The 24649-nt window shown below is 41.7% G+C and overlaps 1 protein-coding gene across 4 annotated transcripts in view; it reads left to right on the top strand.

Annotated features, from left to right (window-relative positions):
• Nucleotides 1-24649, top strand: part of ERBB4 (erb-b2 receptor tyrosine kinase 4) — an 873292-nt gene that overhangs the window by 310246 nt on the left and 538397 nt on the right. For all 4 annotated transcript variants that reach the window (XM_082228041.1, XM_082228042.1, XM_082228043.1 and 1 more), the window contains exon 2: nucleotides 10801-10952. In XM_082228041.1, coding sequence (XP_082084167.1) covers nucleotides 10801-10952 — 152 coding nt within the window. The remainder of the gene's footprint in view (nucleotides 1-10800; nucleotides 10953-24649) is intronic.

Consider the following 24649-nt stretch of genomic DNA (forward strand, 5'->3'; position numbering starts at 1 on the left):
TATTGTTAAGCAAGTGTTATTGACAAGAGGTTGTAAGCTGCTCCAGATTCGTGTTGTTGCTTTTGAGCAGGACATCAGATTTTAAACAACTGTAATGTTGCTGGGGTTTGGGGTGAATAAATTAGCATGTTCAGCTTCAAGTTGGATGCAGTTCTTACAGCCAGTGATGTAGCTGGGGGGGGGGGAGTCGGTGGCCCTGTGCAGAAAATTATGAGGGGGCACAACCAGACACCCCCATGCAGGCTCCGGCTTCCACGGGGATCCCTGCCCCATCCTGGCCTAGGCGTCAGAGCATCTCAGTCCCATGGTGAGCGGATGCAGATGGAGGGAGGGGAGCAAGAGGCAACCTCAGCCCAGCCCAGCCCTCCTTTCTGTGGCTGTCAGGGGGATTCACCTGCTAGCTGGGCTCCCCCCTGGGCAGGCAGGCAGGCAGGCAGGCAGGCAGGCAGGCAGGCAGGCAGGCAGGCAGCGCAGCTCCATGTATGAGCACAATGCTGCAGCTTCTCAGCATCATTTTCTAAAATACAGCTCAGCCCAGTGAGGAATAGCTCTCTCATTAGAATAAACTGTTGCTTCTGTGCATTGTAATGCCTTCTGAAGAAACACGTAAGAACAATAGGAATTTTATAGCTAATGCTTACAATGGGGGGAGGGAATAATCCTACCCAGAGTATCTTGTTAAATATATATTTGCTTATATGTGTAGCTCTGTCTATTTACACATCAAAGCATGTTTAGTAGTGGTGCTTTTGCAATCTAGCTTCTAGATCTGTGACTGACAATTTTTATTCAGAGGATGATGGTGAAATCTGCACAATAGCATCTTCTCTCTCAAGCTTTGTTAATGCTTTTATTAATTCAGGCTGCTGCAAGGGTGGCAGGGGGACTGTCACATGATTAAATACAAAATCAAAACTAATTCACACAAACACACAAAAAAATAGATACTGTACTGGGGAGAATGTTTATAGCATATACTTCTCCCTGACATAGTAGTTTTCTATATGTAAGGAGTTTTTACCTGGGGATTCCCACTTGCACACTACTGTGATATGCAGAATATAGACTTGCCTTCTAGTGGTGCGGCAATAAAAGTGTTAGCACGTTTACAAAGCTAAGCAGGGGCCACTATGGTTTCAAATTGGATGGGAGTTGGGCTAGATGACCCTTAGGTCCCTTCCAATTTCATGATTGGCTCTCAATTAAATTTTGCTGCATAATGCATTTCTGAAAGAACCATTACTTAAGAAAGCCAAAGTTTTCATTTGCATCTTTGCAAGGCTATATGTTGTTTCATATTTCAGTATGTATTTGTGCCATGGGCATAAAGTTTGGGATATTGATTTGTTTTAAAATTGCTGTTCCACCTTTTCACCAAATGGCACTGAATACAGTTTTTAAAAACCAACATAGTTATACTAAACACCCATAAACTAGACTATAAATCAGTTTTAACAATCCTCCTACATCTGTGATTCACCTCTGCTGTTTGGATTTGCAAAGCATAGGAAATCTCTGGATTCAGGCCAGGGAGTGGAAAGTGTGCAACAGCAGTATTTGGACGAGAATGCCACAGGGACAAGGGTGAATTAAAGTAAGTGAAAGGGGTTCACAATCCTCATGAACCCAAAGTATGGGCAGCCCCTAGGTGTCTGATTGTCACATAGGTTATGAGAATTCTCCACTTCAAATGCCCAGTTAGCCCTGCTTGAATGTGAGCTGTGTCTCACAGTGAGAAATTTCAGCTTGGTAATTGTGCACTGAGGCTGAGGCTACAATCGTACATGCATGCTTACAAGGGAGTTAGTCCCACTGAGAATAAAGGGACTTATATGTGAGTAAACATAACTAGAATTGCACAGAGCTGCAGTGTTCCTAAACACGCCCCCATAATAAAACATCAAGAAATACAAATTTTAAAACATGCCAATAACTCTCACATCAGCTTCCTCCACTGTGTCACTTTCTTCCCACCAGAATGGTGTCTTGTGCCCTTTTTTATTATTATTCCTACGCAAGTAGATCCAGATTCACAGCAAGGCCGCAAGGAGAGCCAGATGATCGTGCAGATGGCAGATGACAAATCTAGCAAGGTTTGACGAGTGGAAATTGCTTGCTCTAATTGCTTGTCAAGTCCGGTACCTATGTTAGAGTTAAGGACTTAAGCTCAAGGCAAAACAATGCTAGAACAAAATAAGGAAAAGGCTGTTAGAAATTGAGATGGAGGACGGGAACGGCAGTTAATTTATTCCCAGCCTAAGTTAGAAAGATGGTTTTGGCAAAGCCTGGAGAGCTTGTAGCTAGTTGTGTGCATGGTGTAGACCCTCCAGCATATTTTCACAGTAGTGCAGTATTTAAACATAGGAACACCTTTACAGATGGGCCATAACACAAAATAATAATTGGTGACCAAGAAAGAAAAATGTTTTTCATGTCCATTATTGTCAAATCTAACAATATTTGCTTCACTTCCAACTACAGACCAATTGCCCTCATTGTACAGTGTCCTAAAAAAATGTTCACAAACAAAGCAATGGCATAGAGAATATTTCTGAAGTATTTGTTCTTCAATAAGATGTAACAGTTCCCAATATTTGCATGTATCACTATTTCTTATAAAGCAAACATAGCGTTGCATCCTATGCAGTGCAAGCAGAATTCTACTCATACAACAGGGTTACCCCTTCCTCCCCTCTCCTCTTGTGCACCCCACAAATCTACCCTTAGGGGTCCCCAACTCTCTGGGTCAAGTTTTAGAGGGTGTGCAGGGGCTTCCAGGTGTCACAAGAGGAAAGAGAAGTTTCGTTGCATATGCAGAAGTCTGTCATGCAAACAGAACTTGAGTGTGAGATACATCCTGTATCCGCTAGTTCCCAAAATTATTTATAGCTTTGAAGAAATACTTATATTATGTAGCAGTCATAAGTCCCAGTATGGAACTTTGAAAGCATTTGGTACCACATTAAGACATAGCAATTTTTGTCAGCATCCCTACTCAACATCAGCATCATGTCTTCTGCCAGGTGCTTAGCAGTATTGCATAAATATATAAAAATGCCCTGCAGAACCAGAGCAAAGGCCCACCCACCTGGTTATATCTACCTAGTTAAGCATCCTGTTTTCCACCCACCCACTACCAAGACACGAGGGCAATAGCGCTCTGACGCAGTTTCCCCCACCGACTGGGGTTTGGTAATGTGCTTCACTTGCTAATTGTGTTCTCTATTAGCATCCATTGCTTGCTGGTTTATAGGCTGGTTCCTTCTGGTAATGTAACACTGCAATCTCAAAAAAGTAAAATCACTACAGGACGCTTCTGAAATGTTAGGACATCTGTAAAATCAGGAAAGAAAACCACGAGAAAAGGCAGAATATGGGTCTTGCAATAACTGTTGCAGAATGAAAGGAAAGGTAACAAAACGTGTAGCTTTCTTGCAAAGTCATGGGAGAGAGTCTTGTCAAGATTTCAAAGTTTTTCTTAAAAGTAGCAGGCATAGTCTGGGGAGAAGGCAGTGAGATGGTAAAGTAAGCATGGTCTTCTGTGGCAAATCTGTTTCAGCTGCATTTTGCATAATGGAGAACATACTGTTCTTTTGGTTTATTTTTTTTATTTTACACAGTCACTTAGCACAGATTCACATGCTAAACGTGGCCATTATGTATAATCTCTGCAGCTAATGCAGGCGATCTGCTAGTTGGAGCATAATAATATGTGAGCTGATGGAGTGGGAGACTGTAGCATGGCTGCATCTTCTGTAATCAGGGGAGCTCTGGAATCTCTCCCTGATTGTGCAAATTGCCACCGTGGTATGCTATATGGCTTTCGAACCAGCACATATTAACTGCGCATATTAGCAGACAATTTGCATGAGCTGAAAAGTAAGCAGCCACATTTAAAGCACCTGATTCAGACTGAGGTGAAACAGATGCAACAGAACTAGTCTGAGATAATGGGACCCTGTGGACCCTTTGCAGGGCCTTAGAAATGGAGGCAACTTAGTCCTTCTGGAACTGTTGGGCAACATCAAGATGATTTCTTTGGCCTTTTCCAAGGGACCTGATGCTGGGGACAGATGCCTCATTTGTTGAATGGCCAGTTTGGACTCCTGACTACCATTAAGTCAATCTCTTGCTTTCAGGTTGCTGCTGCCTCAGAACAACCTTTTTAAAGTTACAAGTGGTTACATCAAGATTAGCGATGGTGCCCACACTGGCCCCTTGGCATCTTTCTTAAAAGGCCATTTGTGAGGCTTCAGAATAGAGGCATTTAGGGTACCAATGTGTGGTTTAACACATTCTTTCAAGACTACAGAGCAATGTTTTTACTTGTATCAGCCAAACAATTTAGGTTGATAAAGCCTTATAAGAAAAAGCTTACAAACACATTGCAATTGTGTTCAAAAGAGGGCTCCATGTCATTAAGCTGACATGGGAAAGTGAATTTTCAGTTCTCTTTTCATAAATGGACTTCTGAAATCAATGGGCCTGATCTTGTGAGCAATGCCTTGTGTATATACCGCCTGATTGGCAAATCGATTGGCAAATGAAAGTCGTGCTCTACTCAGGCAAGGCCTCGTGTAGAGAGCCACGGCTGGTAATCTTTTCCGGAGCCCCTCTTTAACAAGCTTTCCCCCTCTTCCCCTTTTCCTTTTTTTTAAAGTAAAATGACACTCTCGCACACAAACAGCCTCAGCAATTTAAAAAGTAAGCTGCAGTTTTGATGAGGAGAGATGCACAAAAGTGCATAGTGTTGCATTAAGTAAAGTTAATTAAAAATAAAAGAAAACAACCAGCCTTGGCTTATCGAAAATGTGCTCCTGAAAATATTAGCAATTATTTAAATGTTAAAATGGAATTAATCAAGGGATAACTGCAGAATGACTATATATTTCTGTAATTATTTGTAGAATGTAGCTCTGTCTCTATGTTTCTTGTTTGGTCCATCACATATAATAAATTTCAGAATGCATGTTTTACGATGTGATGAAAAATATGCCATTGAACTCTTTGTATTTATTAATCTGTCATTTAAACAGTTAACCTCATTAAATCAGGAGCAGAATGCAGAAGATGCAATGTGTGCTTGCGCAGCTTCTACACCACCATCAATAAAGCAAAAAATGTGTGGCTAAAATAGTTAGAGGCCACACGCCAGCCTTGGTTTTTGAAAACAGTAGCAGGTTAATATATTTTCTGTTTAAAGTCTTCTTTGTTGTCAGAATTTCAGTTGGTGTTGGATCCTTACTTGGGGTGGTATTCAGCTAATAAGTCACATCAGCAGAAGTCCTGTTCAAGGAATTCCACTTGTACAACAGGACTTTTTCCCATCCTTTCCCCCCATGTGCACCCCAAAATCAGCTCAGAGTGGGTGGAAGAAAAGTGTGTTATAAATTTAAGAACATAAATACAAATAAATTGAAGGTAGTCATTACTGTATAATTAGCTAGTCTGGAACCATCCTAGTATTTTCATTGCAGGTGTCAACATTTGGGGTTGAATATTTAATTCTGAGTAGATATGTGTCAGTGCTGATATTTTTATGGAAAAAACCCCCGTTTAGATTTCAAAGGTTGGACAATGTCATGTGTTCAAACTTCAACATCTGTCATTTCACTTTCTGATAATTAAACATATTTTGGACTAGCCATAGTTTGCCAAATTCATTCCATGTATAGCATTAGTGTTTTTTGCTTGTTGTCATGCATTGGGGTGGCTGCTAAAAATATGTACAAGTCTATATGACTCCTAATTTCTTTGCTAAGCAGGCAGAAGGCTCTGTGTATTAATACTTGGCAATTGTATAGCAATTTATACATGTCCAACACAATTCATGTGCCTTTATCTCATGTTGATACATATGTGGGAAAATGTGGTGAGAGAACGGACGGTACAACGTCAGATTGCAGTTTTAGAAATATACTCTATAGAAGAGAAAACTTCCTGCTAATTTTTGGAAAGTTCTCTCCCAGCCATTTCTTCTTTTGCTCCTCTCTCTCTCTCTCCCCCCCCCCCCCATATATAGACACACCCTGGTAGGTTGTTGTGGTATAATATATTTTATCACTACAGTGCACTAATTCTTGCAAGTTTACTGTAAGGTGGGCTGCTATTATTATTGTAGCCTGATGAGAAATTAGGCAATTGTGTGAATTCATGGCTGGGGCTTCCTGACTGTCACTTAATGCCACTACTCTATGGCAGCTCTCTACATTAGCATGACTGAACCTTCTCTGGGGCTCTAGTGGTTTCTGCCTGGCTTTTTATACTCTGCTACACCAATCCCATTTTGTTCTTTTTTCTCCAGAACAGGAAGATCTTTGGTCTTTCTACTCAGATCTTGAAAGAGTAGCAAGGCGCTTTCTTATACGGCCATAATATATCTAAACATACCATATGAAAATGTTTTATGAAACTTACAATTGCAATCTTGTAGAGAACCTTACTGACTCTGACCTCCAGTAGGGATTCTGACACTATTCTCACTTTAAGGAGGCACTCCTTTGTCATTATAAATAGGGCCCGTGTATCTCCAGCGCCTCAGGGGTCATTTTCACATGGTTAGCTATGTCTTGCAGGTTTCTTTTTCAAGGAAACAATTGTGTCAGTTTCTTCTGTCTGCAGATTTGCATAATATACTTCTGCTCCATCTCAGACTTCAGAAACTCTCTTAAACCTGGAACTTATTTCCTAGGCTCTCGTCAGAAAGGTTGTCACTAAACTGAAAGAATTCTCCCGCAATGCTCTGCTCATCTTTTGGTATTTTACTCCAATGTATCAAAAGGATACAGACAGAAAATGCTCTTCCCGAAATACATCTTATTGCACTTTTGCTGCCAGGTGTATCTATGCTTCTTTTCCTAAATTTAAAATCCTTCCTGAAATCAAACCAATCTGGCCTCTAGTCTTTCCTTTTTGGAGGTAAAACATTTGGGATGGGGTGGGTGGAGAACTATAAGAGCTGTTTATTTAGCATAGGATAGAAATAGACCAAAGTATCATGCTGGCTCATATTTCTCAAAGGCAAGAGATTTATGAATGAGTTCCTGGAGAATCCTCTTTGGACCAGGCATGGAGTTTTATCTTTTCTGGACAGGATGTTTGCAAGCAACATGGTGCTGAGCCAACGCATTTTCAGAGCACCTAGCTGCTGTCTGTACCATTAAACTGTGCGGCGGTGGCCAGTAATCCAGGTTGCTGGAGCTGCCAGAATGTTCAGGTGTACACTTTTAAGTAAGTAAAATCCAAGAGGAAATTTGCACCGAGAGATTTCTGTAGTGTATTCCCCCCCCCCCAGATATTTATTAAAGTTTTTTAAAATATAACAATGAAAAAAATAAAAAACAAAAAGAAACAAAATACATGTTTTCCATAACATATCTTCCTTACGCTTATTTCCCCGGACATCCTCATACCTCCCTTCTTTGTATTCCACTTCAATTTGTTAGTTCAGCAAATCCTTACCATTAAGCTTTTACCCATTTATAAACCTTTTTTTCGTATCTCCTAAAGCCTTACAGCTGGAAACCCCTTAGTTTCTATCCAACATCCTTCTAACATTCATTAATTTTACAATATATCTGTAAATAGTCTTTAAATTTCTTCCAGTCTTCTTTCACCAACTCTTCTCCCTGGTCTCGGATTCTGCCAGTCATTTCTGCCAATTCCATGTAGTCGATCACCTTCATCTGCCATTCTTCCAGAGTGGGTAAATCTTGTGTCTTCCAATACTTTGCAATGAGTATTCTTGCTGCTGTTGTAGCATACATAAAGAAAGTTCTGTCCTTCTTTGGCACCAATTGGCCGACAATGCCCAGGAGAAAGGCCTCTGGTTTCTTCAGGAAGGTATATTTAAATACCTTTTTCAGTTCATTATATATCATTTCCCAGAAAGCCTTAATCTTTGGGCACGTCCACCAAAGGTGAAAGAATGTACCTTCCGTTTCTTTACATTTCCAACATTTGTTATCGGGCAAATGATAGATTTTTGCAAGCTTGACTGGGGTCATGTATCACCTGTATATCATTTTCATAATATTCTCTCTTAAGGCATTACATGCCGTAAACTTCATACCTGTGGTCCATAACTGTTCCCAGTCAGCAAACATAATATTATGTCCAACATCTTGTGCCCATTTAATCATAGCAGATTTCACCGTTTCATCCTGAGTATTCCATTTCAACAGCAAGTTAAACATTCTTGACAGATTCTTAGTTTTGGGTTCTAACAGTTCTGTTTCTAATTTTGACTTTTCCACCTGGAAGCCGATTTTCTTGTCCAAATTATATGCCTCCATTATCTGATAATAATGAAGCCAATCTCTCACTTTGTTTTTTAATTTTTCGAAACTCTGCAATTTCAATTTGTCTCCTTCTTGTTCCAAAATTTCCCAATATGTCGGCCAGAGATTTCTGTAGTGTAGAGGTTGTATTCCCCTTTTGGATACTACATCTGCCATAAAATCAGGGAAGAAACATACTCCCTTCCAGCCTCTTGAAGCTGGGCATCCTAAGTCTTTGAATCGGCTGCAGAATCTGGGTGGTTGTTTGTATGATTTTAGTTTTTGGCATAGTTTTATCCAACCTTTACATTCAAATGCAGTTTCTTTTTCCACAACTGGGGACTGTCTGGACCTGGGGGAAAGGATTCTTTTGCACTCTCTCTCTCCTTCGGCTACAAAAAAAATCTGGGTTGCAATGCATATTTGCCCATCTCACAAGATGTGGATGTATTTTGAACCAAGCTCCCTTGCCCCTGAAAATGCTCTTCTGCCTGCCAATTACATCAGTTTCTTTATGAGTCTCTAATGCCTGTCTGATCTGGTCATGTGTGTGTAGGGGCAGGGCATCCATATTGTCAACAAGATCTTTGCAAAATCAAATAACTGTTTGCTGACTTCCCAACCTCAACACACTGCTCCCGACTCGCCAGGAACATAAACTGGCAATTACTTGGATTGGGCTCAGCTTTCACCTGACATGAGCTGGGCAGCAAGACCTGACCTGCAGCGACAGGTGGCTTCTCTTGGGCAACTAGCACTATGACTTGGGTAGCCCACACTGCTATTACTACCACCTCCTCTTCTCTCCGATAAAATTCTTGATTGGCAATGCAAGAATATGCTGGTAAAAATAATAATTCAAAGTTCTTTTTTCAAAAAAGTTAGTAGATGATGCTTGCAGGCAGTTACAATTAGAAGTGAGGGGAAGAGGTTCATACTGTTGCTACTATTGATAATATAATTCTAAAAGCTGTTGGTGGCAAGGAAAAGATAGGTCTATAGAAAAAAGAATTCCTAGATTACTTGCTCTCCAAACATCAGGTTCAGGTGCTTTTCAATGCAGCATTCAGAAGGCACAGGCAGTACAACTTGGCTTAGTTACAGTGGTGAGAGTTCCTAAATTATTGGTACACAACAATGGCTTGTAAGAGCCATGAGGTCTGAGCTTGGAACAAGCAGCTAAGACATCTTTACATGCTAAGCTTCTCAGGTAGACTAAAAGGGAACAATAGGCTTGGTTACTTTCCTCCCAAGGTGAAGGGGAGTGACCTAGAGAAGTCTGGCAGAACAGCTTACTCTATTACATTAACCCCTTCATGCAGTAATTATACTTAAGCATGTTGGTTACATGAAACTGGTAATCCCACAAAAGCTTTCAAGAGATAACTGTACATGCTGGTCCTTCATTGTTCTGCATCACCGTGTTTGGTTTCAGCAAGCCTTGGCTTATTGTGTAGCACTAAGGAGGCACTTGCAGTGGTGAGCTTGAGAGGGTGCACATTTTCCTGCCCTGGACTCCATCTCTATTCACCATTAAAACAAAACAGAACAGAAGAGCACAGAAGGCACATAAATTTGATTGTTTCATTCAGGTGCAAAATAACTGAAACCCAGCTTCTTTTGCTTGGCATTCTGAAACTACTTGTATTTCTGTGCTTTGGCTAAGCCTTCTACCAAAAGAAGTCTATCCTTCTCATTTGGTAATATCCAAACACACCCTCTGTCATGTACTGTACTCAGACCTACTTAGGTCCTTTGCCTTTAAGTTATAGTGGCTATTTAAAACAAACCTTTAGTGAATTCTGATGACATCAAAATTTATTTCATTATCCTGGATTCTTGAGTGGTTGTTAAGATGCTGCAAAAGTTATGTCAGTGTATGACCACAAACTAGCTCAGTTTATAAGCATTTCTCCATAGTTGGGATTGGCCACCACACTCATCACCCACTGTAAGGTAATGTACATTTGAGTCTGTACTAGGTTTCCACTGGCTGCCCCACTGATATATTTTCAGGCATCACTACCAATCTTCTGATCCCATTTCAATATACACCACTTTTGAATTGCAGCATACACATGCTTGAAATCCCATTGTGAATATTAATTTCAATGCAGAGTTGCACATATGCAGATCATGGAACATAATGAAGCTTTTCTCATTTTCTGTTTGGAATCCCACCTGTATCTACCCCATGTATTCTGTTGCTGCAAATCTTGTGGATGTTTAAAAAGCATATTTGAATGTGGAAGAGGTTGGCTAAATGGCCGACAGTCAGGAGAGTGAGAAAACACCCTGTGGGCATGAACCATTTTGTACATTTTGCTCAAATGAATTCACTGGATTGTAGCTTACTTTTGTATATATTACCATTTTGCTTCAAGCATAATGCATGGAGTAAAGAGGCATGGTCTAATGGAGTCAAGTGCATCATGTACAGAAGCCTTGCTCTTGTATATCTTGCTACAGTTGTATATTTGCATTAATTCTAATTCTTTCTTCCCTCTCATCTTTCTTCCAGTTTGTGCTGGCACGGAGAACAAGCTAAGCTCTTTGTCTGATCTTGAGCAACAGTATCGTGCATTGCGAAAGTACTATGAGAACTGCGAGGTAGTTATGGGTAACCTAGAAATCACCAGCATTGAACATAACCGAGATCTCTCCTTCTTACGGGTAAGTGACATCTCTGCTACTTTAAAAATACATGTGAGCTGACATTTGGTTTTGCAATGACAGATTGAGGCTGTGTACAGATGACAGCTCTACAGAGATTTTTAGGGGGTGATGCAGAGCTATATTGCCAGTGGTACACAGGGTGTTTGTGTGCAGGTGTCCTGCTGTGGCCTTTAGTTAGATTGATTTTGCAAGTTCCCATAGGGCTCTAATTTGTACTCTGTAAAAGACAATGTTAGCCTTTGGAGGAATGCAATAGATCCCTGGAACGGATGTGTGTCTGTTTTGGTGTAGCTGTTGCCAATGCCTTTTGTGTAGTGCCTAGGAGAGTAACACGTACGGCTCTGCTCTGTAATTACTAGAGCAACTTCGAAACTTTGCTCTGTGCAACATGAAATACTTTCTGCATAGCTAATTGAGTAATTTACCTTGTGACAATGACTAGCAGTCCTAGTCAGCTTTACCACTTAGACAGTTAAATGGAACTACAGTGGTACCTCGGGTTACATACGCTTCAGGTTACATACGCTTCAGGTTACAGACTCCACTAACTCAGTAATATTACCTCGGGTTAAGAACTTTGCTTCAGGATGAGAACAGAAATTGTGCTCCGGTGCCACAGCTGCAGCAGGAGGCCCCATTGGCTAAAGTGGTACTTCAGGTTAAGAACAGTTTCAGGTTAAGGACGGACCTCCAGAACAAATTAAGTTCTTAACCCGAGGTACCACTGTAGAGAAAGTGGCTGCATTTAATAATAATAATAATAATAATAATAATAATAATAATAATAATATCTTTATTGTCATTGCCCCCTCTCGGGGACAACGAAATTACTTGGCTGCTCCATCCACTCAGGTAGGGTTATATTGGTTATATTAAGTTTCTATACCGAGGATCACAGGGGAGTTTACAATACAAAAGCAAAAAGATACATAACATAGTAACAAACTAAAACAATAACCCCCCAACACATATTTAATTAGGGAAACTGAGTAAACACCGTATTTTTCACTCCATAAGATGCACCTGACCATAAGGTGCACCTAGTTTTTGGAGGAGGAATGCAAGGGGGGGAAATATTTAAAGGGAGTGCTGAGCAGAGTCTGTATGCATGCAGGCTTTTCCCCGCGGAGGGAGAAGCCCCCAAGAGCCACACACACACTCTGCGCGGCTCTTTAAAGGGAGCGCGGCTGTCCCTGGCTTTTGCGGGAGGTGGGGGAAGGGACAGAGCACGCGGCTTATGGGATAGCTGCGCGCAGCCTCTCCTGGGCAAGGGGAGCCTTCACCCCCTGCCCGGGAGAGGCTGCGCACGGCTAAGGCTCCCCCGAGAGCCGCACGCTCCCTTTAAAGAGCGTGTGGAGTGTGTGTGCGGCTCTTGGGGGCTTTTCCCCAAGGAGGAAAAGCTCCACGCGGCTCTTTAAAGGGAGCGCTGAGCAGAGCCTCCCGCCTGCATTCGCTCCATAAGACGCGCACACACATTTCCCCTTACTTTTTAAGAGGGGAAAAGTGTGTCTTATAGAGCGAAAAATACGGTACATATCCCGTATTTCAGCCTTTTTTGTGATACTATGCTATCTATGATCAAACTTCCAGTGCTGGATTAAGGCTAGTATGGCCAGAGGCAGAGCTAGCTGCTCTGGCACCTGGAGCGGCACACATGCTGTGCACCCGGGGACAGGGATAGCCGCCCGCGGCAGCGTCCCAGAGGGGCGAGACAATGTCACCCCCCCCCCAGGGATGACACCCAGGGTGGGCCAGTGAGTGTGGCAAAATTAATATAAAAGGGCAGGTCATTGTTAGTGCACCACAGTTGGTGCACCACAGAAATTACCATCTGTGTGCTCACTTGATGATATATTCTATTGATGACCAGATTACATAGACTAGGAATTAAAAAAAAACTTGCAAATGAGAGAGAACTGCAAGATCATGAAGACTGATGTTCTCTCTCTCTCTCTCTCACTCTCTCTCTCTCTCACACACACACACACACAGACACAGAGAGAAAGACTGATTCTGCTCTTTGGTTAAGGTGTGGATAGTTTATGAAAGAACTGTTGTAATAGTGTCTGTATAGCTTATATGCTACTTACAGTTTTTTCTATAGAGACGTATGGTGTCCAGATCAAGGAAAGACACCACAATTTAAGAAAGATGTTGATAAGCTGGAATGTGTGCAGAGGAGGGGCAACCAGGATGATCAAGCGTCTGGAAACCAAGCCTCATGAGGAACAGTTGAGGGAGTCAGGGATGTTTAGCCTGGAAAAGAGGAGAATGATAGGAGATATGATAGCCATATTCAAATATCTCAAGGGCTGTTACATGGAATTGAGAACAAGGCTTGTTTTCTCCTGCTTGGCGGGGGGGGGGGTAGGACTTGAACCAATGGCTTCAAGTAACAAGAAAAGAGATTCTGACTGAACATACGGAAGAATTTTCTGACAGTAAGAGCAATGGGACAGTCTCCCTTGGGAGGTTGCGGACTCACCTTAAGCAGAGGTTGGATGGCCATCTGTCATGGATGCTTTAGCTGAGATTCCTGCAGGGGGTTGGACTAGATGACTCTTGGGGTCCCTTCCAACTCTACAGTTCTATGATTCTATATATGTAACTGTTATATTTGTTTTTGTTGTTTAGTTGTTTAGCGGTGTCCGCCTCTTCGTGACCCTATGGACCAGAGCACGCCAGGTCCACTGTCTTCCACTGTCTCCCGCAGTTTGGTCAAACTCATGCTGGTAGCTTTGAGAAAACTGACCAACCATCTCGTCCTCTGTCGTCCCCTTTTCCTTGTGCCCTCTTTCCCAACATCAGGGTCTTTTCCAGGAGGTAGCCAAAGTCTTGGAGTCTCAGCTTCACGATCTGTCCTTCCAGTGATTCTGATTTCCTTCAGAATGGAGAGGTTTGATCTTCTTGCAGTCCATGGGACTCTCAAGAGTCTCTTCCAGCACCATAATTCAAAAGCATCCATTTTTCGGCGATCAGCCTTCTTTATGGTCCAGCTCTCACCTCCATACATCACTACTGGGAAAACCATGGCTTTTACTATACGGACCTGTGTTGGCAAGGTGATGTCTCTGCTTTTTAGGATGCTGTCTAGGTTTGTCATTGCTTTCCTCTCAAGAAGCAGGCGTCTTTTAATTTCGTGACTGCTGTCACCATCTGCAGTGATCATGGAGCCCAAGAAGGTAAAATCTCTCACTGCCTCCATTTCTTCCCCTTCTATTTGCCAGGAAGTGATGGGCCCAGTGGCCATGATCTTTGTTTTTTTGATGTTGAGCTTTAGACCATATTTTGTGCTATCCTCTTTCACCGTCATTAAATAGTTCTTTAATTCCTCCTCACTTTCTGCCATCAAGGTTGTGTCATCTGCATATCTGAGGTTGTTGATATTTCTTCTGGCAATCTTAATTCCTGCTTGGGATTCATCTTAATTCCGGCTTGGGATTCATCTAGCCCAGCCTTTCGCATGATGAATTCTGCATATAAGTTAAATAAGCAGGGAGACAATATACAGCCTTGTCGTACCCCGTTCCCAATTTTGAACCAATCAGTTGTTCCATATCTAGTTCTAACTGTAGCTTCTTCTCCCACATAGAGATTTCTCAGGAGACAGATGAGGTGATATACACACCTCACACACACAACCATAATACACACACACACACACACACACAACCATAATTTAGAATATTTAAAAAATTGCATGGAAAGGAGTTAATAGATGTAATAATAATAATAATATTATATATATTATAATAAATAATATTATTATTAATAATAATATAATATAATATAATATAATATACTATCAATATCTTGCATGCAAGTACGTATGCTACGGGTGAGCAACTTGTGGAGGCCCTGATCCAAATCCATTCCCTTGAGAGATGCTTTGTCTGAGGAAGTTGAAGCAGTATACCTCTAAATAAAATTTACTGGAAATCCCAGATGTGGACAGGAGTGTTGCATTTTGGTTCTGCCTGTGGGTTTCCCAGGGGCATTTGGTTGGCCCTTGTGAGAACAGAGTGCTGGACTCAGATGTGCTCTTTTCCTGGACCAGCAGCAGGGCTCTCTTTATGTTCTTCAGCTGAGAGGCAAAAACCACATAGCAGGCAGACCTAGTGGGAACAGAACCTCCTGCCAGGCCCCACCTCCCCTCACTCACATCACCTAGTGGTCCTCCAAGAAAACTAGTTGCTGACTATGCAGTAAATGTTCATAGAGATAGCAGCTCCCTGTAATATTTTCCCTTAACTTCAAGCTTCTGTCTAGTGCTTATTTCTCCTTTCCTTTCCTTTTTTTTAAAGAAAGACCCCTCTGCTGTTCCTTTTGACTTTAGCTTTCTAAATAAGGAACTGAGTGAAATGTTATTTGAGGCTGCTAAACTTGAAGAAATAAGAGCCAGCAGGTGGCAAACCCACAGAATCTCGCCATTTGGGCGTGGGCGGGTGTTTTGTAGTAATAGTTACTGAGGATTTCATGCAGTTGTTTTTTATTTTTACCTGAGACTGCCCCCTCACAGATGTCTCAGCAAAAAAGAGCAGCTGAAGTTAATGTGATAAATTATAGCAATTTAGTTAGAAAACAAAACAGAGAAAAGACGTTTTTGGAGGCAGAAATAAAAGGTGGCATGTTTATACTAATAATTTAACATTCATTAGCTCAAGGATGCTGCTTATTTCTTCATTTAAAAAAACACATTTTAATGCCTAACAAAGGTGGCAGATGGGATATAATCAAGAGCCCAAGCAACTTGTCACTTTCAACTTGGAAAATCATGAAATCTTTCCTGCTATTTCTGAGGCTCCCATTCTTACGAGAGCAGCTGCCTTCCGCTGACTTGAAATGGGCTTCATGTATCTATTTATGCATTTAATTATACAATTAGCATCATGGAGCTTTGCAGTGTTGCAGTAGTAGATGGGTTCTTGCTTTGAGGTGCTTGCAATCTACAATTGGATATTTGCAATTTCCACTTGGATGTAGGGGACACAACAGGGCATGGATTGGTAGCCTGTGGCCCTCCAGATGTTATTGTATTACAATTTCCATCATCTCTGGCCATTTGTAATTGTCAGCCTGGCAGTGCAGGGAACTGGGAGCAGAACGTATTTTGGAAGTCAGAGTAAACAGGAGAAGAACACGCATTTGGCTGAGGTTTTGGTAGGGGATGCCAACTTGTATCAAAGGTGTAATGGAAAAGACTATTTTTCTATCAGCCTTAGTTCATATTATACAAGGCAGTCTCTTTACCATGTGGCCGCACAACAAGAGGCAAGCAAGCAGTTTTTACCTCGATTGTTCTAAGAATGTGCAACCTCTCCAGAGTGGTTCAAAGCTGTTCTGTAGCTTTGGAGATACTTTCCAGAGAGGATATTGTAAAACTTTGCCCTTTTATGAAAGGCTTACAGCTTTTGAGTGTGGGGAATGTAGTCTCATGTTGCAGCTGCTCTTGATTGTCTTGATGGTACTGACATATTAATGATAGCCTTTTATTTATTTGTGGCTATGCATCAAGTAGCACTTCATTCCCGCTTGCTCTGGGTGCCTGTTGGGATTTGGAGCAGCAGGACAGCTGCTACTATTTTACTGGACTTTACTACTTCACCATCACCTTCAGGTCCTGTGATAGAACCTAAATCAATGAGTGCAAAAAAGAGGACGTCATATCGGGTATGTAGGTAGAGCTACAGCTGACCTCTGCACATATTTTAGAAACCAGAAATCTTCAATTTTGACTTTTAAAAAGTGGAGAAACCAGTTACTAAACCTTTAAATTCTGAGAACCACTACCTGAGTTACCAGTTGTCAGGAACATGGCCACCCAGAGTGCAGGGGAAGAGTTAGACTCAGAAATCAAACTAAGTGAACGAGGGACCGACTCTGCAGAAGAGAGCTGGTTGACATAGTCGAGAAAGGGCAGTTCAACCCCCTTCACAGGGAAGACTCTGTTAGCTCTCAAGCAGAGGAAGAGTTGGAAGGCAGCCAGAGCGTTGCTAGGCAATCAGCAGATAAGCAGAGGTCTGAGTCTGTGTCGAGTGAAAGTGGAGAGGGGGCAGGCCAGCCTCTCAGTCCCCGTTCTAGGCATCTGGATAAGATCAGATGGCAACGGAAGGGCAAGAGGGGAAAGGCAGGAGTTTGGCATCCTTCCTGCTGTGGGAGGGGCAAAAATTCAGACTGACCAACTATTGTAAATGCGAGCAGGTGAGAAGCCATGCTCTGGATGTGTCTTTTTGTAAATAAACACACTTAAAACTGCTGGAAAGACATTACTTCTTATTGGGACTTGTTCTCCTGTCAGAGATCATTATACCAGTTAACTTTTAGATGCAACCATGTTAGCCAAGAGGGAGAACTTCTGGATGACCACACAGGATACATTGGCTCCCCATGGCCTCAGCCTGGAGGATAGTTCCACTTAACTTCCATGAATGAAGCCCTTCTGAGCATTTCATCCTCAAAGCTCCAAATGCTTAAGAACAACATTATTTCATCTTCGTCATGGGACTGTGTGTGTGTGCGTGCACACACGCACAGGCACACACACACACTCACTGTTAGGAGCCACTTTGCACTTTGAAGAGCTAAACGGTAAATGTTTTGAGCGAATTAATGTTAGATGTAACTAGGTGTGGACTTAAGCAGCATCTTGCACTAGAGCTGCATGCTATCCATGCTGATTCTGACTTGGGTACTAAACACTATTCTAAAGTCAAACATATATTAATAACATTAATAGCATTTTGTATCAAAAAGCCAAGGACACACCCATACAGAACATTAGTAGTTACCATAAGCCATGCCATAGTGAAAATGATAAATATAGTCAGAATATATCCAAATAGAAAAAAATTGCAGAGGAAGGGGAAACATAACACAAATTATTCCAAGATCATTGGATAGTGTATCCTAAGGGCAATTATTTCCTGACCTCTTATAAGGTCAGTCTCATTCAAACAGAAAACAACATCTAATTGTCAAACCTTTTCAAGAAATGTTTCCTAGCAGTGGCAGGAAAGAATTAAAAACTATTGATAAGTGCAGGGGCAATTAGAATTAGATCTATTATTTGATTATTGATGTAAACCTCCAGAATGTATTTTGTCCAGAATGTAGATTTTACCTCTATCTTCGGTACATGGCTAGTGGCTGATGCAAAGAAAGATTCTTCTTCTTCTGATAAGTGTAAATACTCTCTTCCTCATGGCCAGCAATAGAAGACTATAGTGCAAATGTAAAATATATCCTTGCAATGTATGTGGCCTAAGTCTGAGGTCAGTCTTTGATGTCTCCAGTTGAAAACACTGCCTTGTAGGACTTGGAATGATTCCAGAAAGCTTCTGCCAATCAACTACACAAACCATTGCTTCAATTTGGAATTTGGAATAAAGACCCAGTGTCAGACTACGATTTTGAGACTCAGGTTCAAATTCTTCTTCTTATTATTTATTAAATTTGTATATTGCTTTTCATCCTTTGATCTCAGGATGGGTCACAACATAAAGTCCTCACTCAACCAGGGAAGTCCATGGGTTAACCAGGGTCCCTTAGGCTTTATCATCCTAACTCTCTTCCCAGGGTTGTTGTGAGGATAAAATGAGGTGTCTGTGTTGCACAGGGTAGAGGTGGGAGAAGAGTAATGTATCCTGCTCTGAATTTTTTGGAGGAAGAATAGAATAAAAACATAGACTAGAAGAATTCTATTGTAAGCTGCAGCTCAATGCAGGTTCTACAGTGTGTGACGCAATGGAAGCATCCCTGACAGATGGCTATCCAGTGAAGGAGAGACTACTAGTATATTCAAAAGGTAGTCAATAATACAAAGCACTTCCATTTAACCATTTGTTTTTATTTTTTAAATGATTGAACTTCATTGGAAGCACATAATGTGAATGTAAGAAACTAGAAGAAACCATTCGCTGGTGGACTGAATAGAGAACAAACTTGGGAGTGTGTTGGCAGAGTTCATAATGTCTTAGTTGGCACATCACAGTAAGCCATAATCTGAAATAAGCTATGGTTTAGCATGAACAAGCAGCATGCTGGTGCACATGGCTCATTTGCGCCCGCCTTGATCCCTGCCTGCACCCCTGCTTCTCTCTTTGCTCAGCTGGGAGGACACAAACTGTAGCCTGGATTAGCTTTATGTGTGAACCAGCGCTTGTGATTTGTTTCTCTCCAACCAAACTATGACCATAAGCCAAGGTTTGTTATTGGCTTGTTGCCAGCTTGCGCCTTGCAAGAAACAAACCACAAGTGTTGGTTTACACATAAAGCTAAGCCAGTGAGGACAGCTCCCAGGGAGAAGATACCCAAAACACAACAAGAGAGCAGCCTCTCAGAGAGCTAACCCAGTGCTGCCCCTTGCTTCCACTCAGCTCAGACACAAGTGAGCTGTGTGCACAAGTGTATGTTGCTCATTTGTGGGAAGCCATGGTTTGTTTCTGACCATGTGCGTGAATTATATGAGGCACAGATCAAATCTACGTCAGCTATTTAAATTCACATAGTGTTCTAGAGGAGTATTGTGTGGCCTTTGAAGGCTGGCTCAGAGCATGCTTACTAAGAACGGAACATTGCAAATGGCCAATTCTAAGACCATGAATAGAATTTTTCAGTTCCGCTTGCAACGAGACATACCATGCTTCTTATGGCATAGTCAATAGAGGATACACTCACACAATTTCTTTTTTGGAATTTAATCCATGTCCTGGTATTGTCATCCTTTGAGCTCTATCACTATATTGTTTGCATGTGAATAATAGTGGCTTACCCATGGTGGGCTCCCTCCTGTGGGAGCAATGCCGGGGCCTAGGCGACTGGTCGTGGGGAATTTCCAGGCTGGCAGCTGGGGGTTGGCAGGCTTTCCTAACACTGGCCTTTTTTGAATCCTGGCCAATCTGGCTGGGCCAGGTGGGAGGTGCTTGGTCCCAAGATAGGCTGGCTGCGCCTGCCCCCCCCCTCCCAGGATTGCTGTTGGCCAAAGAACAGAAGAGCAGGAAGACTGGATGTCCACAATTGTTGTTTCCATTTAAAAAGTAGGTTGAAAAGACTTCCCACCATGAGTTTCAGGAGAGGATCAGGTGTTGGTGCTCTGAGGTGCAGTGAGAACGCAACCATTCTCCTTCTCTCCTCCATTCTAAACATTAAAAGGTTCAACCTCTTAGTAGTACCCAGCCCTTTTAGTTCTGCTTGCAGATCACATAATCTGCCTGTCTAAAATATCCTAATACCATTGTTTCCATACAGCTTCAAACTGCAGATCTTTTAACAGCTTTGCCTAGAAAGTATTGTTAAAGGATAGTAGATAAAGATTCCAAATAACCTTCAATTTTTTACTGTAGTTCTCTATGCCTTGCCTCCCTCAAAGCACTTTGAAACACGCTCATTCCATTATACTCTAGCAAAGGCATGCAGAAATTATTCATTTGATTTGTCATGACCCCCTGCAATCACAAAGTCTTAAAATAGGATACTTGAGTGGCACAACTGTAATGCTCAAACTTAGTGTTGCAACCGTGACCAGACGTGGTAGCTAATGAACAGCCCCCTTTCTGGGATCATCAGACTGAGGCATTCCTTTCATCTCTCCACCTGAGTTTCTCTCTTTTAATTGCTGTGTCATATTAATGGGATTGTTTCATTGTTCATTTTAATTCTGAATGTTTATATTTTAATGGTTTAATTGAATTGTTTTATTGTGTATTTTAACTGTGGATGTTTATAGTTTAAAGTCTGTGAAACAGGTTTTTATCCTTTGTAAGCTGCTTATAATCCTATGTTGGCATAAAATGGTACAGAAATCAACACACACAGATACTAACAAGTGCATTGGTTGATTGGGCTGCATGGGCCGCTGTGGAGCCCTCGAGCCCAGCACAGAAAATTAGAAGCATATTTGTTCATCTTGCTAGTAGTGTCTGCACTGATTAGCAACCGTTTTGTCCCACTTTAAGGCAGGAGCCTTTCCCAGCCTTGGCTGGAGCTGCCGGGAGCTGCACTGAGACCTTCTGCACACAAAAAGTCACTGAGCTGTGACACTGTCAGTAATAGTTCTCCAGAGACTGTCCTCAGTGCAGCCGCCCAAGTCCTTTACTTTTAGATGTTAGGAGTCCGGCCTGAAACTAAATATATGCAAAGCAGACGCTGTAGCACTGACCTTGTCTTTCTGGGGGTTGAGAAAAACACCCATATTTTTTAGGGTGGTCGAAGAGCAACTGTGGTAAAGGATAACCATGAATTAAGGTATTTCCTCCCTGTGTTGTCCATTAAATGTGGACCTTGTGATTAAAGTCAGCATTGGTGCAAATAATGCTTAGCTATGCAATAAACACCACAGTTTATTTTTGTTGTTGCTTACAGGTAATTTAGATATTAGTTTGTTGTTCTCCTGAATGAGAGAAGCACTGAACCTCTGCCACCTACTTTAACATCTCAATTCTATATCTTGATGCCCTACACACCCCTTGCCGTCATCTGCATTGTGTAGGAAATGCTGGCTTAAGTTTTATTTCCGCGAAAACAGTCCAGTATATAAAGCATCCAAAGCTCTCGTGGCAAATGCACTTAAATTGAAAATGGATTTATTAGGTTGTAAAGCCAAGTGCACGGCTTCCTGGGGGACTTGATGGTGAGGTATTAAGATTTGGCTTCAATGATGAGTGTAATGAATTTTAAAGGGTGGTCACAACCTTAATTAGGAATCCAAAAAATAACATTTCACGCTATATATTGATGGACTTTGCTCAAGGGAATCATAGGGGTCATTAAGGCTTGTTTATGCATATCCCTCTTGCTTCTGCTTTTCCCCTCCAGGGAATAAAAGTTATATCTTCAGAGCAAGGGAAACATAGAAATGTTGAGAGGATGGGGATCAATGGGACGATAGCTATAACAGAATAGAACAATTTTTGATTCTGCCTTGAAGAATTTCTGTCATTGTCACTGTGAATACTTTTTTTAAAAAAAGTACAAAAAAATCAAGTTGTTCTGCCCTTCTGAAAGTGAAACTTAACAAAACTGGCATTCAGAGGATTGAATAATGTTGCATTGTAAACCATCGATTTAGTGTCTGGGATTAATGAATTTAAAAGCTGAAAGAAATAGAAGATAAAGTCTTTAATTGTAAGCCGTCAGGGGGCAGCAGAAGTGGGGGAGGCGGCTGTAGGCTCAGGGAACTGGTTTTCACTAAACCAGATCAATTTTAAAGGCTTCCGCTGTGGATGCCTGCGGGCAGGCTTTGAAAGTTCAGAAGTGCCAACACACATGTTGATATTGCAGCATTGAACAATATTACCAACAGCTCCACCTGAAATCTGAGAGTAACATTAAGCTCACGTACTAATTAGAGGCTTACTTGCAGCAAGCCGTGAAACTTATAGTAGGGAGCACAGTAGGAATTACAATATGAGGAAGATGCCAAGGGTCTAGTATAAAGGAAGCTGGACCCTTGAATGATTTATTCACAATGTTGGCCACAAAAACAGTTTGTGCTTCAGTTTTGATGCCGAGCACATTTTTAAAACCCAGAATGTTCCCCTCTCCCGTAACACATTTAAACTGGACCTAATCTCTGCCTTTGATTGATTCTATTCACTGAACAATTTAAAGCGGAATATGTTAATCAACCACACAATCCCTGTTATTTACTTTTTAAAAATCTCATTTTTATTACCCCTGTTACTTTCTGTGGGTACTCTCTGTGGGTACAGATTGAAGGCAATTGTGAAGATGAAATGAGCTACAGTACACTGCCATTGTGGCTGTTCTTTTTTCTTTTTTAAAAAATAATTTTTATTAACTGGCCAATCACATCAAATTAAATCATATCACATAAATTCCGAATTACAAAGCCGAATTTTAAATTTTGTTGGGGGGGACCCATATTTCAAGATCCGAAGGGGAATTCTGATCATCTTCTTGCTGCTGTGTTTATGTCCCAATCAGTCCCAATCAGTCCAAACAGAGTTCATAATTCTATCCCATCTTATCTTGCTGTTTCCATATCACATCTTGTTCATATATTTTCTCTCTTTTCTTTATGATCTCTTCTGATAGTCTCCTTAAGCCGATAAACACCAATAGTAATAATAGTCCTGTGTGAATTTTCCGTTCTTCCAATCCTCAAATTGAGATGGTTTCCATATATCATCTCCTTCACAGATAACATCACTCTTTCCATCATAGTCTCGTAAAACTGTCGCTCTTAAGTCCCACTGAGGAGTTTAACCCACAATATATAAACAGCTCTATTTCTCTCTTTCTCCTCCCAGACTCAAGACCTCCGACAGAACTTCCCAATATGGCGACGGCATTTTTAACTGCGTCATTCCAAAGCTCTTACACATTCTACACTCTTCTTAAAACGTGCTTTGGTTCAAAAGTTTATCTCCACACAGCCTTAAATCCACAGCTTAAGTCCTTAAAACGACATTTCTGACTCGTGAGGGGAGGGGATTCTTGTTTAATCACATAGGAAAAGAAGGGAGAGTTTTTCCCCCTCCCCCATCATTCATTTGTCGTACCTTGTCTTGGCGTATCTTCTCATGTTTTATGACAAAACAAGATGTTTTGTCAGAGATCTCTTCTGTTAGCAGTCTTTACTCCCCCTTCTTTCTTGAAATATGTGCATTCCTTTCATCCAAATTGTTTCTTTTGAAGTTCTTGCATCTAGTGGCGTGAATCAGGGACGGCGTCCAGGAGTGCCAGAATCCCACTGGAGGGCTTTGTGCCTAGTGCCCCCACCCCCACAAATTCGGAGGTGGTATAGGGCACAGCAGGCAAGGGCCGCCCCCCCCCACAATCCTGGGGGGGGTTAAGGAGGCTAATTACCCCCATCATAGCCTCCAAATTACCCACTGTACCTCGTGTGGGTCGGAGAGATGTTATTGTCAGCCATCTTCCAATGCGCCCCCTAGTGGGCCCCCGCCATTGTGCCTGTTCTAGCTCCATGCAAAAGCAGATACATCACCTTGCCAACAAAAGTCCGTATAGTTAAAGCCATGGTTTTCCCAGTAGTGATGTATGGAAGTGAGAGCTGGACCATCAAGAAGGCTGATCGCTGAAGAATTGATGCTTTTGAATTATGGTGCTGGAGGAGACTCTTGAGAGTCCCATGGACTGCAAGAAGATCAAACCTCTCCATTATGAAGGAAATCAGCCCTGAGTGCTCCCTGGAAGGACAGATCCTGAAGCTGAGGCTCCAATACTTTGGCCATCTCATGAGAAGAGAAGACTCCCTGGAAAAGACCCTGATGTTGGGAAAGCTGGAGGGCACAAGGAGAAGGGGTCAACACAGGACGAGATGGTGGGACAGTGTTCTTGAAGCTACAAACATGAGTCTGACCAAACTGCAGGAGGCAGTGGAAGACAGGAGTGCCTGGCATGCTCTGGTCCATGGGGTCACGAAGAGTCGGACACGACTAAACAACTAAATGACTAAACAACAACAAAAGCTACATGCAAAAGCTCCATGCAAAGCTCCATGCAAGCAAGCTCCATGCAAACAACAAAACAACAAAAAAAACTCCATGCAAGCAAGGGAATAATAATAATAATAATAATAATAATAATAATAATAATAATAAATTTATTTCTACCCCAGCTTCCAACAAAAGATTAAAAATACATTAAAACATCAGTCATTAAAAACATTTAAAAACTTCCCTAATTTGGTGTGTGTGTGTAGGAAATACTTT

This window comes from Podarcis vaucheri (genome assembly GCF_965113315.1).
Source record: "Podarcis vaucheri genome assembly, chromosome: 1".
Taxonomy (NCBI): Eukaryota; Metazoa; Chordata; class Lepidosauria; order Squamata; family Lacertidae; genus Podarcis; species Podarcis vaucheri.